Source organism: Schistocerca serialis, chromosome 3, assembly GCF_023864345.2.
Source record: "Schistocerca serialis cubense isolate TAMUIC-IGC-003099 chromosome 3, iqSchSeri2.2, whole genome shotgun sequence".
Classification (NCBI taxonomy): domain Eukaryota; kingdom Metazoa; phylum Arthropoda; class Insecta; order Orthoptera; family Acrididae; genus Schistocerca; species Schistocerca serialis.
This window is the reverse complement of record NC_064640.1, coordinates 343,647,388-343,665,079: the sequence shown is the minus strand read 5'-3', so window position 1 is coordinate 343,665,079 and position 17,692 is coordinate 343,647,388. Positions and strand designations below refer to the sequence as shown.

The window sequence follows — 17,692 nt, the reverse complement described above, 5'->3', positions numbered from 1 at the left end:
ATGTAATTTAAATGAATTAGCAAGCTAGATAATCAGAGCTCACATTCAACAGTAAACAAATTGATGCTTAACTACCACACAACGCAACCAGTTTCTAATGGGTAGAAGAGAATTTTTATTGTCATAAGGTGATCAATTGATCAGTTGTTTCAATTATTTTAAATAGCAGATGCTGCTACCTTCACTGTGAGAATAATCCCCACTGTATCTGACAATGAAATGTGAAAGCTTGTTTACTCTGCATAGTTTCACTCCATTATATACCACAGTATCAAATTTTTGAGCATCTCTGGGCATTCAAAAAGAATATTCTTCGCTTAGGAATGGGCTGTTGGAGCTGTCTGCTATATTGGTTTGTGAACTTTGTGGAGGTAAGTGTTTTGAATTCTAATTGCAATACTTGTACCCACACTCCCCCATAGAATTTGTGGCTAGCAACAAAACATGACAGTGTTGCAGGGAAAGATTAGCCAGCTTTAACATGAGGCCCAAGAAAGAGTTGTAGGAATTCAGACTGCATCCAAAACCTATGCACAGGCATACTGATAATTACACTATCTGATCACATGTATCCTGACACCCATGGGTGGAGTTTAATACCGTTCATTATTATGGGGTATGACGGCTTGATCTCTATTGGGGATGTTGTCAGATATGTGTCTGACTGCCTGTGGATGAATGGCAGCCCATTGTCCCTCAAGAGCTGAAACCAGAGAAAGTGGGGACTTCAGATCCTGGTGTCTTGTGTGAAGTGGATGCTCTCCCTCTCCCTCCCCCCTCCATGAATGTAAGTAGCTTTACAGTTTCTTTAATTTACACTGTAACAAAAGTTTTCAATTTTAATTAATTGTAGAGGGGTGCTTTGCAAAATTTCAATTATTATGAAGGTTGATTATACAGTTTTCAAGAACATTAATTAAATGTAAACTTTTATATGGAAAACATTTTTTTTATATATCACTATTTTTGAAGATATTCCCTCTAAACCTACGATGCCAAATTAACTTACAGGTTGTGTTTTATGCTTTAAAAGTGAAATTGGACACAAACAAAAAATACATACTGCTTTATTTTGCCCCTCTACATACCTGCCAAGTTTCATCAAGATCATTTATTTACACTCGGCAATGTCCCTTGTTAGTGTCTCAAGAAGAATTCTAACTGTCGTGAGGGCATTCATCTATACACACCAAAAAGATCACACGGGTTAGATTCCTTTGTAATGAAGAGCATTTCTTATGTACAAGAAGTAGATGGGGGAACAGATGTTACACATCAGTGTTGACAATTTTGAAGAAATACATGTGTCACTTTCATAAGGTACCCTGGTAGTGAGTCAGATGTGTTCAAAGAGAAAAAATTGGAATGTGAAATAACTTCATGAGGCCCTTAGCCACAGAAAATCACCAACCACTGCACTAAAAAAAAAAAAAAAAAAAAAAAAAAAACTACATTTGTGAACTGAGGATGAAGAGGAAATGGCAAAGTTGCTAGAAAAGGATACAGAGCTATTTGGTGCAGAGTATGTTACTTTCTTTGCCACTTACACAGGACCAGATTCCTACTAGGTATTCTGCACTACTTTATTAAAAACCATTCCACACCACCTCCAGAGAGTAGTGCAGAATTGTATCTGTTAGGAGCTCTATGGTGGCTTCATAGAAGAAAGTGGCAGAGATTGGGCCAGTCCCATTGTGATTGTCCTCAAAAAGGCACAGATGGAAGCAAAGCTTCATGGTTCTGTTACCATTACAAGCAGCTGAATCAGCACATGGATTTTTACCTTCTCCCAAGTATCATGGTGACGAAAATCTGACACAAAGTCATTATTTTATAACTATGGATCTGAACTAAGTTTGCTAAGGTCTGCACAGGTGACATTTCAGGACCTATTGGACGAGGCACAAAGGGAACAAATAAACAGGTTAGTGCAAGGGTTATTTATATATCAACTTATTTTCTTCCAAGAGTTTAAGGAGTGCATGGAACCAATTTAGAATGTACTGGAGCAATTTTGTGTTGTCTCTTACTCAAGAGTCCAGAAAAGTGTAATTTAGATTTCTGATTGAATGACTTTGCAACATTATTACCCATAATGAGCTCCAATTATACCCCTGGCTCATGCTAGCTGTGCAGGAGTTCCCTACACCTAAAACAGTGAAGGAGCTGCAATCCTTCCTGTGCATGGTTAATTATTATCTGTTAATGTCTGGTCCTTATGTATCTGGATTATCAAAAATCCTTCACGCAATGCTAGCAGTTTTATAGGGTGTGTTCCACACAAAGAAGCAAATGGCCAGGAACACCCAGTAACTTATGTCTCCATAAGGCTAAATAATGTGGAGAAAAATTGCACAACCTAGAACTGATGATACTATGCACACCATGGCAGGTGTACAGCTGTATACTGGCAAGCTTGCACAAGCAAGTTTCTAGACAGGTATACACCTTAATAATGGTCAGTTGGGGGGGGGGGGGGGGGGGGGGGGCGAGCAGTGAACTACTGATCAGAGAAACAGGTGGGAGACTCCTGATCCTACAGGGAATAGTACTTTAATACCTTGCACCCAGTGAGCAGAACTTACTAATTACAAAGCAACTGGGTAAGATGTTTATGAACCATTCACTTTAGCTAAACCATATCTTCCTTTTGAAATTCTGCCACCCATTAACCTCACCTATAAGTAGAACCATGGACTTAATCTCAAAAGCCTCTCTGAATTAATCCATCATCACTCAGTGAAATATTATCAGGAAATGGGTACCTTCTAGTCAGCTGCTGTAACAGTTGATCATATGTAATCCCTTCCAGAGTCTACGAAGACTACAGCATAACCACAGTGATTCACATGTGAGTAAATTCAAGTGGCCCACCAGACTGTTACACTGAATATGTCCATTTCATTTCCTAAAACTGAATCAGAGATTGATGCAAAAATTGGACACGAGACAGTAATGAGGGTCAAACCTGAGCCAAAGGCTGAACAGTCTTGTGTGCTATTATCTACACTACGAGAACAACTAACACTAATTTACCTGGCAGGCCACCTCAAATTTGTGTGTACAATGGCCTGATTGGCTAACTTCAAAGCTAATTTACTCAGAAACGGGAACTTACCAAAGTTTGTTCTTAACAATTATTTCTCAGCACAACCAACCCTGCAACACCCTTAGAAGCTTTTCAGACTGTTCCTGACCACCCTGTATAGCTTTCCCTGCCACAGTATGCACTATATTCTTGTCAGGTTTGCTGCTTGCCAGTGGATTCAACTAAATATACTCCATGATCCATATGGGCACCAGCCTTAGAATATTGTCTCTGTCAGATGCCACAGCATAATTTGCTTTCAGAGCAGCTTTGTCATACCCTCATGCACTGGTCAGTCAGTTACAAAGTAAGAATAATGGCTGAGCAGTATTAGTACTGTGCTGGCCTCTTCATATTAGTATTAACTGTAATTTATTTTGAAGTGTTTCGTACTGCACTATGGATAGTTGTCACTTTACAGATTTTAAATATCTCGAGTACATTATGTTTGACTGAAGAATGCTCATCTGTCAGCACTACTTGCCAAAACAGTAGACTGTACCTCATTTGCTAAGCCTCCAAACATCCTAATCCTACAAATTTATAAAATAAAAGAACAATTACTTGAACCGATTTTTTCTGCAAGATAAAAGTTAGCAAAATGCAACGTGCAGATAGTAATAACTGCTGAGCCATGCGATATTTATAATTTGCCATACTTGTGAAAATTCAAGTTTAACTGTTAAACAGTACTGTCAGTGTAATTGACTTAATCTAGAAGAATGGTGATCTAGTATCATGCAAAATAAATATTGAATTTCATGACACTGCTGCTAAATGTAGAACATGTCACACTTTGAATTAAATGCACTTTAACTAATATTTTATTTTAGATGTATAAAATGAAAGTTTTGCATAGCACGTGTATCCACTTACTCAAAGCATCAATACACTGACTCGTTATGCTGTTTTTGAATGTGCCCATCAGCTGCACAGGAAGTGAATGCCATTTTTCTTGCAAAGCTGCTCTCAGTATAATAAAAAAAAAATTATAATACCCTGAACATACCTTAACAGAATTTCCTATGGATATCCAGTTCATCAATGAGGGTGCTGATTTTTTGCTGTTCAAAATATTCAACTACAAGACTAGTTCTATGCACACAAATGTATCGTGTGAGATGAAAATAATACCTACTAAAATATAAGGCATAAACAATTATGTCATATCTATGGGTCACTTCACTGATACTGACATGTGCAAACACATGGCAAGCAGCACATCCAATTAAATATATGTAACCTCACAGACGCTACCTCATCCAGAAGCATATATTTGCAGGTTATTTAATGGATGATAATGGTTATTTTGCTAGCAAAACTGGAACTTCTATCAAGATAGTACGTCCCTGTTGATCTGTAGTCCAGTGTACATGCAAGTTCAGTGTAACTGCTCCCTCATACAACTTGTGGTACATCTCTAAATTATTTAATCTTTACGACTTGTTCACTGTTGGATTTTTATCCTACACACAACTGAACGAGAGAGAGAGAGAGAGAGAGAGAGAGAATGGGGGGGGGGGGGGGGGGGGGGGGGGGGGGAAGAGTATATAAAAGATCAAAATTTCTGAGTAAAAAAGTTACTTTATTAATATTAACTATAAAAAAGAACTAGCTACATCTCTAGCTGCTTAACTTTAATGTAACTGTTTAAGTCTCATATATAAGGCATTCCATAAGTACTGCAAGTCTTTTATAAAATAAGAAAAATTAACATACAATAAAAATTTTAAAACTGAAATAAATACAATTTTTTATTAATAAATTTTTTACTAAAATGAAACATCAATTGTAAAAACATACACTTTTAACAGCGTTCTCATAGATTTAATAATTTGTGAATGATTTATGTTTCAGGATAATTATTTCCTTAAATACAAATATTTGTATATTGTACAAACTTAATGTATGAGTTACAAACATACAACAGATAGCTTAAGATTAGATGAAGTTCAATATCCAGGTCTCTTGCAACTTAGTGACAATTCATTTGAAATCTCTGGTAAAGGCTGAACATAGAACTTCTGAAAAACATGGAAATGTGTGTATGTGGGAAAAATTCTACATTTATTTATCTATCAAATGCAGTCTTATAGAAAAGAACTTTATCAAAATGGAACTGTTTACCAAATGTTTCAAGCTACTACTAATAATGCTATACAAAAATTGGTAGTCCTTTATATCAGTTCAGCACACTGTTTAAAATGACCTAAAGCATTTCATTATTTATGATTAATACAGAACACAATTTTAAATGCAGCACTGACATTTATCTCAGTCTTTCATTTTATGGTTTGACATAGGTTACAAAAATATGTTAAGTGGGTTTGTCACCTCTATAAAACCTGTAAAACTATAAGTAATTTCCCAAGTATCAAACACCGAGGCAACTAGCCACCAGCACAACTGCTAGCTTGTAAGATAATCAAGTTTTTGGTCCTTTCTCAAATTCAATCTTATGACATAATTTTGCTTTAGTTAACTAATATTTTGTGAATACCAAAGAATTTTTTCCACTGCTGAATACTACACAAATATTTGTGAAGACCATACACAGAATAAAGCAAGGCTCCCAAAACCTTGATGTTTAATTTCAACAGAGCCAGTAGGAACCTGAAAAGGACTTGCTACAGTCAATAATTGTGACACACTTATGGAAAGCATTTCCATGTCACAATGAGTTTAACAAGGGTGACTGTTTTACAAGCCAAATTTCTCTCCCCCACATATTCACAGCCCAACATGTCTTGTTGGGTAACCAATTTCTTTCTTCACTATTGCACAGATTTTCTATCATCATTCGAACAGGATCTCTCACAACTAATATACACTAAGGCACTTTCTCATTCAAACTGCTTTATGGGGAAAAAGGTATGCTACTGTAACTTCAGTGTGTTACAACCTCTTTCATAGTTAACTGAAACTATGCAGAAAATGCAAAACAATTATTTAAATTCAAGTAATGGCAGTTTTCTTCCAACATCCTGACTGTGTATCCATGGACTTGATTCAGCTAGTCATCCCATTATGGAAATTATGGCCAGGATTGATTATAATCATAACTGTCAACTTTTTAACATAAGACAGAGAGAACTTTAAAAAGTAATAATGCTGACAAAGTTTTCTGTTACTAACTTATGTTGTTAAATGTGGACAGTGTCACACTACCTACATTTAGGGTATAGTAATTGACAGTAGTAATTATCACCGTTTCACGACTTGTCTAGTTGGTGAATCACTCACCCACTTTAGTGGAGTAGTAGTAGTAGTTGCAGTAATAATAGTAGTAGTAATAATAATAATAATAATAATAATAACAGACAACAAGTAAACTTGAAAATCTTGTTTTTTTTCCTGACCATGAGAGTTTATTGTCTTAAGCTCAGGATATTCTGTTAAATCATCATCGTGGCACTCCAAGATAGATGCAAGTTATTAAACAGGGTAGCAGATATTTTGAATCCCTGAAGATAAATGACTGAAAATTTCATCTACACTTTGGGAAAGATGATCGAAAAAGTGGAACGGGCTTTTAATGTGGGACCATTGGTTACTGCAGGATTCCAGTTTCCTGTCAAAAATACTGAAACAGTGTTAACAGACTGGGATGGGGGGGACAACACGTTCCAAACAAAGCTCAGACATACTGTTACAATTTTGCTATTGGGAAATGATGTGAGGTCAACATTTCAAAGCTACAAACTGTTAAGTTGAGAAACTAGACTGTAATACTTTCATATGCTACTCACTGAATAATTACAGCATGAAAAAATGAGTATATCAACAAATTTTCTTCATACAATTGCAAACTGATTCCAAATGCATGATGTGGAATTTCATTAATGTTATCTGTCCCTTAATCATAAGGAAGTTAAATGACTTATGAATATTTGAGTTTATATCTCTACAGAAACTTTCAGAGAAATACTGTTCATCATCCATTTCGTATACTCTTCAATCTCGACAATTAATTTAACAATTTTTTAGCAGTCGGTGCTTTACAATAATAAATCTCAAGAGTGTTTCTATAGTTTCAAGCTTTGCAGGACATTACAGATTATAGAAACAATCAAGAATGATTCAACCTAAAAAGTAAACACATGGCATATGTTTATGGTCACCAATGGAGCATGAGATGACCACAGTTACATTGATTATTATACTTTCTCCTGAAAGTAATTAGTGTGTAAATAATAGCTGTAAGTAAAACAGTCGAAGTCTATGGAACTTTCAGGAAAGAAGTGGCGTGAATCAAAAAAGTGCCACCTCACACACACTGCTCACAACTCTGACATGATTACAACAAAATTAATTTGAGCAGTAGAATTAAAAATGCAAGAGAAATTGATGAGGAAGCTCATTGTGAAATGACAATCAGGTAAAATTCAACAAAGAAGTTGTATCATGACAGTAAAGAGAAATATGAAAAACTATTTTTTATAGCAATAAAAGTCAAGAAAACAGCAAATTGAAATGAGAATACAGTCAGAGCCAGGAGTACTTAAAGTTGAAAAACTTACAGGATCTCATCTACAGCAAACATTTTTGAAAGACTACATTACAATATCGAAGTAATCTAGTGTCTATATATGTTGCATACATCATTGATATTTTACACAGTACACTGAGATAAAGGGTGAATCATTACTATCAAATTCCTTAGCAGCTGAAAGCAAAACAGTGGGAAATCAATAAAGGAGAAGGAGCAGCAGCGTGAGGAGGAGGAGGAGGAGGAGGAGGAGGAGGAGGAGAAGTCGATGGTAGTACCATTACTACTATTTTGACTGACCACATTTCAGGAAAACTGTGGACGTATCATCAAAGTGGACAGAAACAGAAGAGAGACACTACAATACAAATCTGTAATTAATATGCGAAATCAACGTAAAAGTGATTTTTGTCTTGTATTTTCATCCTCTTCCACGTGAGTACATAAAATAATTTTTCTTCATTAGCGACACTTTCACATAATAATCTTAAGCTCAGTGTAAATTTTGGTAACACAGACATTTCATAATTAGTTTAAAATAATATTATTGACAGTCATATATGTATATACTGATGTTAAAACCATCAGATACAAATTGTGCCCTTTAACAATAGAAACATATAATCACATACATTGCCTTGGTAAACTACATAAATGGAATGTCATGGACAAAATTGTCTAATTTATGTATTAGTCAATGAACAACTTTCTTTATACATCAAAATATAGATGTTAATATGGTTACTAGCCCTCACTTGGCACAGCAGGCATCATTTTATACATTGTATGGTACTGTATGGAAACGATATAAAGACAGATTTACCATCAAATGAATAAAAATGCATTTTTGTGGACAAATGATAGTTTTGAAAGCTATATTCAGGTAAGCATCCCGCCAAAAATTATGAAGAGAATATAGCAATGTCTGAAATGTTTTGTGGTAAGTTTATGGAATAGATTACCACATTATACTTTATTTCACAGCATTTCAGTCCTGTAAATACAATGCCTCTTGGCCAAGGTGGTCTAATAGGTACAGTACTAGACTCCGACCCTGGGTGTCCTGGGTTCAATCCTCGATAGGATGGGGGATTTTTCTTTGTTACAGTCTTTTCAAGATGCCCCCACATCTATTCGCCTGCTATAGAACAAGTACTGGGGATCTTTCCAGGGGAGGCGAGGGGAGGGGAGGGGGGCTGGGTTAAGATGGAGAGGGTGATGAGTCCACTGCCCTCCCCCTCCTAGTGCCATGCTGAAGAAAGCCTGTACAACACCAACAGTCAGGCCAATGGCTCAGTCATGGGCTGGTGCCACACACTATCTTAAAAATATACAATCCCCCAACTCGCAATACAAGAAACCCAGCATCACACGTTCAGTTTCACTTTTGGATATACTGGGGCTATCTGATTACATTGAAGGAGTGACCCTTTACAATGGCTGTGTATAAAATATATTACAAGTGTGTCTTCTGCCCATTCAAAATATGGATAAAGTGAGAATATGTTCACATTACCACTCAATAATGCTGACAAAAATGTTCTCTCACATAAGACAAAGAGTAAGACCACTAGTAAAGAACTCTCCCATTATTCTCTGTTATCTGTTATGAGGACTTTAATGTCTAAATTTCCTCCCCACCTCTCATCCTGTAAGAACAAAATTACATTTTTATAAAAAATTTGATGAATATTTTACATTATCACTGTATCATCCTTTTACTGAGACACACACATACACACAAATACTTTTTCAAAGATGACATTACAAGTGTTTGTATACAATATGGAATGAAATATAAACTACTTTACAACCATTCAAAAATAAAACTTTAGGTACTTTTACAATCACAAAATTCACTTACAAGCGCCTACTGATAGCTATAAACTTATGAATCTTGTTTAACATCCATGTTTGGGATGTAATCCATAGCCATAAGGCAAGCAAAAACAGTCATTATCATTTTTGGCTTCACTTCAGTAATGTCTTCTGGAAGCGCATACACTCTCGCTCCTGTCTTCCTCGCCATAGAAATAGCATATTTCGCATTTGCCAAGTTGTCCTGAAAATAAATGTGTGTACACAATTACAAATGTCGATCACAATGCACAAACTAATAATTAATAACATGTACCAAATCATCCACAAAAAATGAACTAAGTACAAAATTTACAAAACATCATGTAAGAATGCAATGTAGAGAAAAAACAAAAGTTGTTTTCAAAAATAATAGGAAACCCAACGTTTTTGGGAACAGAATCACAAGGAGGAAATTATTGCACAGAATAAAGTTGGCCTACAAAACACATGGCAGTGTTATGTATCCATCAGTGCAAGTACACACATATGGACAATGCAGATAAACAGACCCATAAGAATTCCACTGAAGGAAGATTACTGATCATAATTAGTTTTAAGTTTTTATCTAAAGATTCACAACTATGTAATACACACTAACTTCTTCTATGTGCATACTTAGGCACAGGTAACAGGACCAATTGTTTTGACGGCTCAACGTCCTACACTAGCGACCATGCAGTTTCGTATTATAAGGCATTACAAGCATTTTAGCTGGTGCCACAAGTCCACCAATAATATGGAAGGAAAACACACACAAAAAAAGAATTGCCAATTTTACTGACCTCTCCAGGGCAACTGGGTCTCTCAAGGCGGTTGGACGCCATTTAAATAAAAAAGAAAGGGGAAAAAAAACCATAGTTGACCTCATTTATAAAACTGGTAACTGTGACTCTGGTTGACTAGTCTCTAAATGGGCTAATGAGAAGCATCTATCACTGTACTGCACTGGTATTTCATCAGTCGGTTTAAACTGACCCAACTTTCACACATTTCAAAGTATGCTATCTAGTTGCCTCTTAGGTGCTTCTGATGTGGTGCACTGCCATGAAATTCACACAGGCTGCTCTGAATGTGCAGCACTTATTGTGCACCTGCAGTCATTTCAGCCAATGCATTCAAATTTTACCTTAATTCTTTGTACCCACTGACACACACAACTGTTTATATATTCCCAATTATGTTACAATTATCAAAGATATATTTTACTTTATTTCTGTATCACACTCCATATGTTATTCTCAGACGCTCCATCTCTAATTAATTTATTGTGATTGTCAATTTAATTTACAATTTCCATATACTCTGATGCTTTACTATATGTAAATCTTCTCTTACGCAGAGTGCAATTTTTAATACTTAAATACGTAATTATATGAATTACAAATACCAGTATCGCACAATTTCATTTTGTTCATACTGCCCTCCTCCCACTGCTGGTTTGCATAGGCAGTAATTCAGGCAAAAGCCATTACATTTCTGACATGTTAATGTCAGTGTCTGTGCCTCCTTCAAGGTCTTTGTGGATTTATCTTTCAACAACGCAACAAGACAATCATGGCAGGTCAGAACAGCATGGGCGACATGTGAAGCAAATCATTATCTAGAAACACGTTTTCCTTATAACATAAAATGCAATGAAGTAAAATATGGTGCACAGACACTGATACACCACAAACAATGTACATTGGTGGATCCTCTCAGCACAGGAGGTGCCCACGTGTCAGTGGATAGTGTCCTAATTTCAGTCATGTCAAAGCCACTTTTTTTGTTTCTGTTAATATGGAAACACTGTTGCTGCCACCAGCCTGAATTTGTTATTTTGTTCGTTGGTTAGTTTAAAGGCGGGAGAAGGGACCAAACTACGAGGTTATCGGTCCCTTGTTCCTAATAAAACAATGCCACGAGCATGAGAATAAAACGAATAAAATGGATAAAACATATAACACGAAATGAAAAGAAAGGAAAAGCCCCAAGAATGAACGGAAGGCAACGAACACTAAAAGGAACAAAAAAGAACAAGAAAACAACAGAGATACTAGAAACAGAAGAGAGTAAAACATGAAAGCAGATTACAGTGGCTGGCCAACCACGAGAATAAAAAGGGAAAGCCAGCTACTCTTGAACACATTAAAACCTCCACCCTAAAAGCACTAGGGTGGAGGACACAGAGAGACAAAAAACATGCGCTAAAACCTACATAGAAGTATAAAAACCCACTCTCATGGATAAAACGTAAAACTAAAGCTGTTGTGGAGGCATTGTGGCCCAACACTGAAAGCAGAGTGCTGAGAAGTTAACAGTCTGCTGCAGAGCGGCTAAAAGTGGGCAGCCCAGCAAGAGGTGGATGAGTGTCATTTGGGAGCCACAGGGACACTGAGGTGGGTCCTCATGACAGAGCAGGTAACCATGCATTAGCCATGTATGGCCAAGGCGTAGCCGGCAGAGGACAACTGATTCCCTGCAAGATGCCTGCATGGAAGACTTCCACACATTCTTAGTCTCCTTAATGACACGCAATTCGTTGTGCGTGCTGTTATGCCATTCCGTCTCCCAAAGCCAGAAAACCTGTGGTGTAAGACAGAACGCAGGTCAGCTTCGGAGATGCCCATCTCCAGAAGCAGTTTCCGCGTCACCTGTTTGGCCAGCCTGTCATCAAGTTCATTGCCAGGGATTCCGAAGTGTCCTGGGGTCCACACTAACACCACGGAACGATGGGACTGTTCCGGGGCACAGATGGACTTCTGGATGTTTGCTACCAGAGGGTGGTGCGGGTAGCACTGGTTGACAGGAGAAATGACTCGCCAGGGCATGAGCGGTAATCAAGAGCATGAGATATGGCCGCCAGCTTTGCAGTGAAAACACTGCAGCCAACTAGCAAGGAGTGCTGCTCAATACGTCCTCCATGAACATATGCAAAGCCTACGTGACCATCAGCCATTGAGCCGTCAGCGTAAACCACTTCAGAGCCCCGGAATATGTGTCAAGAATCAAGAGGAAGTGACAGTGCAGCGGTGGGGTTAACGGACTCCTTAGGGCCATGCAAAAGGTCCAGACGAAGCTGCGGCCGAGGCGTACACCATGGAGGCGTACGTGAACGGGCCACAAGTAGAGGTGGTAAATGGAAGGACTCCAGTTCACAGAGAAGGGACCGCAAGCGAACCGCAATCCTTAGCCCCGATCTGGGCCGCATATGCGGGTGATGGACTCCCGTGGGCGGGAAAGGGAGACGGTAATTCGGATGCTAAGGGGAACTACAAATGTGTGCTGTTTACCTGGCGAGCAGTTGCGCACGTCTGATCTGCAGTGAAAGGACACTAGCCTCCACCAGTACGCTGGTCACCAGACATGTCCTAAAAGCTCCTGTCGCTAATCGAATTCCACAGTGGTGCACAGGGTCGAGTAAATGCAATGCTGAAGGCAAGGGCTCTGTAGAGCTACAGCAGCGTACAGCGAGCTGCACCCTAATTGGTGTTGCTCAGGCAACGGAGGGCACCAAGGTGCTACCAGCACTTCTGCTTAAGCTGAAGAAGATGAGGGAGCCAAGTCAATCGAGCATCGAAAACTTGTCCTAGGAATTGATGTGTCTCCACTACAGTGAGTGGATCATCATTAAGGTAAAGTGCGGGTTCCAGATGAACGGTACGACGCCGACAGAAGTGCACGACACACGACTTTGCGGCTGAGAACTGGAAGCCGTGGGCTAAAGCCCATGACTGCACCTTGTGGATGGCTCTCTGGAGGCACTGCTCAGCAAGAACAGTACTGGAGCAGCAGAATGAAATGCTTAAGTCATCTGCATACAGAGAAGGTGAGACAGAGGGCCCCACAGCTGCTGATAGACCGTTAATGACCACTAAACATAGAGAGAGACTCAATAGAGAGCCTCTCACTGACACACAATTCTTCCTCAAAATGTGGTAATGGCACCCAGGGGACAGCACAGGATAGCACATTACTTTCCTTGCAAGACTCTCATGGTGAGGGGTCTCACTGCTTATTTCTCTGGATTCCTAAATTGCCCAGTATCCACCAGAAAGATACTTCTGCCTCTTGCTGTTACAGTGTATGAGGTTTGTCTTTAATGTTTTGGGCCATTCTGTAACCTGGGTACATTTGCTGAAGGGTCTGTAGGGCTCTTACAAAATCTGAGCAGACAAGAATATTCCATTACATCTGCTCTAGTACTTTTAGGATTACACAGAACTCTGTGATAAAGTCTGTAAATTTTTCAGGAACTCTAATCCTTAAAGACAGTGTCAGCAGAAACTACTGAGCAGCCCTTATTAGACCAAGCAAGTGTAAAACGGTTAAATTTTTGTACGAGAATTCTGGTACTTTGCCAACTTTAAACAGTTAACATCATTACTAACAAGGGAAGATACTTGTTACAACCTTGCATTAATAATTCCGGCTGGCACACCATGCTCTGTGAGCTGCTCCTTCACTTTAATCCTAGATGGTCTTAGTGTTGTTCTGTTATGTACATACACGTGACAGTAGCACAAGATGATTTGAGGCTGGAGACATTGCGATTGCCTGGACTTTACATGCATGTCCCACAATGAGGAATTTCTGCTGGATGGTTAAAGAGGTTTGTTTCTCCAGCCTTAGCACAGATTCTGAGTGTATGGTTTGTTCTGAAGACATATTACCAATATAATACCCTTACAGTAAACAGTCCAAGGTCTTTATATAGGATGGTCATGCATAGCCACTATGAGCAGAACCTAGTCCAGCCACAGCCGAAGAAAGGTTCTGTTAATAATAACAAATTGTTCATAGTCTTTAGATGCTTCAGGTGTGGCAGCATGGCAAGGTTTTCCCCTCCCCTTCTTCCACTCCCCCCCCCCTTTTAATCGAAGTTGAGGTTTAGGAACTTGAAGTACAAGTAAATTAAAAACATGATGTAAATGATAGAATTTCACACACACGCTCCCTCACCCAAGTAAATTGAAGCCTTTTGTTTTATTCTTCTTAAAATTGTTCACAAAGAGAGAGAACAGCAGACAATAATGTTAAGGACTACTGAAAAAGGTTCAACTTAACACACTTCACTGATAAGACACCATTCTCTTACGTATCAGCCTGAGTGCATAAGAGCACTGCATCCACCTTACATGCACAGACACTCAATCTCATCAGACGTTTTCCACATGGCTCAGGTTCACATCACCTTACTTGTCTTCACAGGGGTGAGCACTTCCAGACTGCAACCCAACAGGCACGTGCCATCCAGGCAAGCCACTGCATGGTGTATGGCAGAGGATACCCCATACCACTACTAGTAATTTCCCTTCCTGTTCCACTTGCAAATAGAGCTAGGAAGAAATGACTGTCTATATGCTTCCATATGAGCTCTAATCTCTCTAATCTGATCTTCACAGTCCTTATGCGAAATGTACATTGGCAGCAGTAGCATCGTTCTGCAGTCAGCCTCAAGTGTCAGTTTTCTAAATTTTCTCAACAGTGCTCCTTGGAAAAGAACATCACCTTCCTTCCATTGATTCCCACTTGGGCTCCTGAAGAATCTCCATAATAGCTGCATGTTGTTCAAATCTACTGGTAACAAATCTAGCAGCCCGAATTGCTTTAATTTGACCTGGGCAAATCCCAAACACTTTAACAGTACTCAAGAACAAGTCACACTAGTGTCCTATACGCAGTCTCCTTTACAGATGAACCACGCTTTCCTAAAATTCCCCCAATAAACTTAAGTCGATCATTTGCCTTCCCTACCACAATCCTTACATGCTCATTCCATTTAATATTGCTTTGCAACATTATACCTAGATATTTAATTGATGTTACTGTGTCAAGCAGCACAATACTAATGCTGCATTCGAACATTAGGCGCTTGTTTTTCCTATTCATCTGTATTAACTTATGTTTTTCTACATCTAGAGCTAGCTGCCATTCACCACACAAACTAGAAATTTTTTCCAAGTCATCCTCTATCATCCTACACTCATTCAACGATGCCACATTCCATACACCACATCACCATCCATAAAGAGTTACAGATTACTGCTTACCCTGTCCGCCAGATAATTTACGTACATAGAAAATAACAGTGGTCCTATCACGCTTCCTTGAGCCACTCATGATGATGCCTTTGTCTGTGATGAACACTAACCGTCAAGTACAGCATACTGGGTTCTATTACTTAAGAAGTCTTCAAGCCACTCGCGTACCTGGAACTACTCCATACATTTTTACCATTATTAACAGTCAGTGGTGTAACACCATGTTAAATACTTTATGGAAATCTACAGATATGGAATTCGCCTGTTCTCCTTCATCCATGGTTCGCAGCAGCTCACGTGAGAAAAGGGCAAGCTGAGTTTTGCATGAGCGATGCTTTCTAAAATGCTGCTGATTTGTGGACAGAAGCCTTTCCTTCTCAAGCAAATTTATTATGTTCAATCAGAGAATATATACAAGGATTCTGCAGCAAACCCATATTAAAAGATATTGGTCTGTAATTCTTTGGTTATGTTCTTTTCCCCTAATATACACAGGAACCACCTTGATTTTTTTTCCTATCACTAGGGACTTTGCACTGGGCGAGAGATTGAAGATAAATGAAAGCAAAGTAAGGGACCAATGCTCTAGAGTACTGAACTGAGATTCCATCCAGACCTGTTGACTTATTTGTTTTCATCTTTCAGTTGTTTCTCTACACCAGCGGTGCTTATTACTATGCCCTCCATATGAGTAGTAGTAGATGGGTTTTTTGGGCGCATGACAGCAAGGTCTTCAGCGCCCGTTCAGTAACATAGTGAGGCGGGTGTCAAGAAAAGAAAAAAACTCAGAACATTTATATAAAACGGAACATAAAACACGGGGAACAATCATTGAAAAATATGTGCTCACCCACACTGAAGCGTGGGATGAAGCAGGGCATCAGCAGTAAAACATGGACAACACAGGAAGAGAATGGTAGAGGGAGCTAAAACAATGTAGCAGATGGAAGTGGCTGGCTGACCGCAAGGAAAAAAGGGAGGAGTCAGCCACTCTGCAATACACTAAAACCTCCAGCCTAAAAGTTTAGGCCAGAGTCGAGACACATCACAAAACTTAAAAACCCTAGACACACACGTCTCATCGTTAGCTAAAACACAAGGCAGATCCCCATCAACTTGTGCTTCTGCCCTTGCATCACGGTATAAAATGCAGTCTGTTAAAATGTGCCGGACAGAGATGTGCACACCACAAGCATCACAAAACGGAGGATTCTCCCACTGTAATAAATAGCTATGTGTGAGAGGACAGCACCCGATCCAAAGACGTGTGAGGGCTACCTCTTCCCGCCTGAGCAACCGGCAGGAGGCACGCCACGGCCGAGTGGTTGACTTTACCAACTGCAGTTTATTGGCCATCACCGCCAGTCATTCGTCCTCTCACAACTCGATGCACTTCCTGTGGAGTGCAGCAATGACTGACTGCACGGGGATAGGACACTGGACCACATCCTGCTCTCTGCAGGCCTCCTTGGCAGCCCGATCAGCCTGTTCATTGCCTCATATGCCGACATGACGAGGCACCCAGCAGAAGGATACCTCTTTACCCCGCCGCTGGAGCAAGTACAGTTGGTCATCTATCAGCTGGACCATCTCCTCAGTCGGGTATAGATTCTGCAGTGATTGTAAGGCACTAAGAGAATCGGAGCAGTGAAGAAATCGATCGCCCCGAACATGATGCGTCTGCTCCAGTGCCTTCAGGATCGCATGGAGCTCCGCTGCGAAAACAGTATATTCAGCAGGGAGGCGAATCCGTGTAACATGATCAGGGAACACCACAGAACAGCCAAGGAAAGTCTCCTGTTTGGAGCCATAAGTGTAAACGACAGTGAAACCGTGATGCACATCTGAAATGTTAAAAAACAGATTGGAATGTAAAATCTGGTGTGCCATCTTTCTTAAAATTAGTCAAATCTAAAATAAGTTTGGGTCTCCGGAGGAGCCAAGGTGGAGGTCTGCTCTAACCGCGACGTAAAACACGAAGACCAGGCATAGACATCGCACCGAGGCAATCCTGTGCGCGAATCCCATAGGGCTGCGTCGCATGTTGGCGGTTATGAAACAATCGTGCCAGAGGAGGCTGAGCAACGGTATGGTATGCAGGGGTATATGGTGTGGACAAAGTTTTATACGCCTGGCGCACTGTAAGTAGCCGTCGCCGCATATGAAGTGGCGGTTCACCAGCCTCTGCACAGAGGCTTGGTATGGGGCTAGTTCGGAATGCCCCAGTGGCCA

General features: G+C 39.6%; 1 protein-coding gene across 2 annotated transcripts in view; it reads right to left on the bottom strand.

Annotated features, from left to right (window-relative positions):
• Positions 1 to 4,829: 4,829 nt before the first annotated feature.
• LOC126470153 (plastin-2) overlaps positions 4,830 to 17,692 on the bottom strand; it is a 237,643-nt gene continuing 224,780 nt past the window's right edge. For both annotated transcript variants that reach the window (XM_050097772.1, XM_050097771.1), the window contains exon 12: positions 4,830 to 9,639. In XM_050097772.1, the coding sequence (XP_049953729.1) occupies positions 9,466 to 9,639 (174 nt within the window). In that variant the 3' untranslated portion in view covers positions 4,830 to 9,465. The remainder of the gene's footprint in view (positions 9,640 to 17,692) is intronic.